This window comes from Erpetoichthys calabaricus, chromosome 2 (assembly GCF_900747795.2).
Source record: "Erpetoichthys calabaricus chromosome 2, fErpCal1.3, whole genome shotgun sequence".
In the NCBI taxonomy this organism is placed as follows: domain Eukaryota; kingdom Metazoa; phylum Chordata; class Cladistia; order Polypteriformes; family Polypteridae; genus Erpetoichthys; species Erpetoichthys calabaricus.
This window is the reverse complement of record NC_041395.2, coordinates 33449838-33452900: the sequence shown is the minus strand read 5'-3', so window position 1 is coordinate 33452900 and position 3063 is coordinate 33449838. Positions and strand designations below refer to the sequence as shown.

At 36.3% G+C, this 3063-nt stretch overlaps 1 gene segment (V, D, J or C); it reads left to right on the top strand.

Annotated features, from left to right (window-relative positions):
* Nucleotides 1–1070: 1070 nt before the first annotated feature.
* Nucleotides 1071–1676, top strand: LOC114645113 (Ig heavy chain V region 3-like). The segment is given in 2 exon segments: nucleotides 1071–1147; nucleotides 1264–1676. Coding segments are annotated over 2 exon segments (456 nt in total).
* Nucleotides 1677–3063: the final 1387 nt, after the last annotated feature.

Sequence of the window (3063 nt, the reverse complement as noted above, 5' to 3'; positions counted from 1 at the left end):
TTTCATATTTTTCAGAGCCCAACTAAGCACTGAGCCACTCTTGAAAAGTTGAATAAAGTATATGAAATCTACAGAAATAATGTACAGTAAACAGCATTATTTGTATTATATAGTCATTAATCTAATCAATTTATTTAAACATAGATGGCACTGTGGGGAGTGGTGCTAGTCTAGGATGGAAATTGCATGCTGTCCCTGGAATTTAAGCCATCCCGGATTGAGTAGCATGGATATGTGCCCAGCAAAGGACTAGCATCCTACCCTGACCCGCAGACTTGTATTCAGTGTTGCCAGTATAAGCTCTGACTGCCCCTGATCTTGAGATTCAAAGCAGGATCAGAAAATAAATGGAATAATGGATACAATATTTAGCACTTTATGGCCTCCATACTGAAAAGGGAACTCACTGTAAGTATCAATAATGGCTGCAGGAGCTCTGTATAACAAACTGTGCCGTTGCACTTTCTCGTTCAACTGTCTTACATCTGTGCAGCTCATCCACTTAAAAATCTCTCCCATTCTGTCTATATTTACTGTCTGTATATTTTAACATATAAACTTACAAAAAGAGTGCATGTAGTTTTACAATTAAATGGACAAAAGTACACTGAGTGTGATAGATATTAAAGTGACATTGAATATTCATTATTTTACAGTAATTTCAAAGACACAAAAAAGAATTCATCTGTTGTTTTCTTTGCCCAAACCCTTTGTAAATCCTACATCTTGCACAAGCAAAACAAATAATCATATATACATTGTATGAATGTAAATGCACAGCATATTGATTTTTTTTTTAAATGAAAAACAGTAAACTGCCAAAAATGTGTTAAATTTCCATTTGTCATTGTGCTCTTGTATACTAGTGTTGTGACAAATTAATCTTAAGTATGTTCATTGTTTACAAGAAAAAAATTGTTTTAAAAAATATTTTAAGCAGTGCATTATATACTGAATTTTTTCCTTCTGTTACATTGATTCTTAAATAATCCTTTCACATCTGATATGAATATTATGCAAATGAGGTGGCTTACTTTTTATCACATAAATCTAGAGAGTTTGTGCTGATCATACATTTAGTGTTTTGCTGTTTCAACAACAGTTATGGAGACTTTATATTTTTTCATGTTTATGACCATTTTGTCATGTAAGTCACTTTCGTTTCATATGCCTTAATTGATATTTTTCTTGACTTATCATTTTTTTTTATTTCACCTCATATTCTTTGACTTGAGTTCACATTCTGTCTGTTTATTTATCCAGGTGTTCGCTCAGATATTGTGCTGACCCAGAAAGGTAATGAAGTCAAAAAACCTGGAGAGTCTCTGAGACTGACTTGTCAAGGTGCAGGGCAGGACAGTGATGGAGATACTATTACTGCTTACGGCTTGCACTGGATTCGACAAGAGCCTGGAAAAGGACTTGAATGGCTGGCTTACATTAACGCTGGCAGCAGCACTATAGAGTATGCCAGCAGCATTAAAGGAAGATTTATAATCTCCAGAGACAACTCTAAACAGGCTCTGTATTTGGATATGAACAACCTCAAAATTGAAGACACGGCCAAATATTACTGCACTACAAGCACAATGAGGAACTGCATACTGTCACTTATACAAAATCCTCACCAAAAACTGTTCTGTTCAAAGAATAAAAAGAAAAAAGAAAAACAATAGATTTAGTAAAATGTTAGACAGTATATTCTTCCTGTCTTTTACAGAACTTGTTTTTGTACTATTATTATCCGTGTGTATACAGCAGTAAAAAATAAAATTAAACATGGATGTCATGCTTTTAAAGGAAATATTAGTTATTAACTGAGTATACACATAAAAACATAATTGCATAGTACAAGCTTCTTACCTTAAAAAAAGAGAGAAAAGCAAACGGGGATGTCCCAACTAAGTTTGGAATCTTAGGGGTAGTGATGGGACATTTGAAACCAGGACTTCGAGGTTTGTGTCGAGCAGAAGGGGGAATGCCAGATGAAGCCTCGCTTCGAGGCTGGTATTGTTTTGCAGAAAACCACATGACCAATGACAAACGAGGTCTCGGTCTGTGTGGTACATATCACAGATTCATCTTGAGTCTCGGTTCCAGGATACAAGTGTGCAAAACGGCTGGGACTAAGTGAGTTGCTAGATGGTGGTTTGGTTAGCAGGTTAATGGAGTAGTGTCTCAATGGGTATGTAATGGTTGGCATTTTGTATGCTCACAATAATTACCATACACACTATGCACTTTTTATTTTATTGCTTTTTCATATAATTCAAGTGAAATGCTTGCTGTGCCAGAAGATGCTTGTGTACCTCAATAACACCTCATCAATGATTAGGCATTACCAAGCTGTCCATGAGGAGACACAGGCCTTAGTAAACATGGTCATCAAGGATACTCAGCCGTTTTCAGTTGTGGAAGATGTGGAGTTTAGGGAGCTATTGAATGTTTTGGATTCCACCTACATTCTCCCTTCTAGGATGGTATGAAAGTGTAAACTAGTTCATTTTAGCTTAACTAATTAAAATAAACACTAAACTATTTGTCCCCATCCTTAGTCATTAAACGCTATGGTAGATCAAAAATACCAAGAAGGCAAAGAAAAGGCCAAAGCAAACGTCAGAAGGGGGTGGCAGTCAGTCTCTCTTCTGATATGTTGCCATCCATGAATATGAATGCTTTCCTTGCAGTAACCTGCTATTTTATAGATGAAAATGAGAAGCCTGGCACTGTTTTGCTTGGAGTAAAACATTTCCGTTATAGTCACACTTCAGATAATATGGCTGTAGTCAAAAACAAAACTCATGGAGGAGTGGATAAAAAAGAAAAAGTGAGAAGCTCCCTCACAGGTGATTGCACGATTGCTGCACCAAACATGATTGTGAAATATGGCATTTCTGTAGCACACACGCTGAACTGAATAGTGAGAAAGTCGTTTGATCAGTTCTCTGCCCTTAATGATATATGTGCTAAAGCCAGAAAACTTGTGACATTTTTTAGTTACAAGTACTATAGCAAAAGAGAGACTGGCCAAAGTACAGGAACACATGGGGAGACTCTGACGAT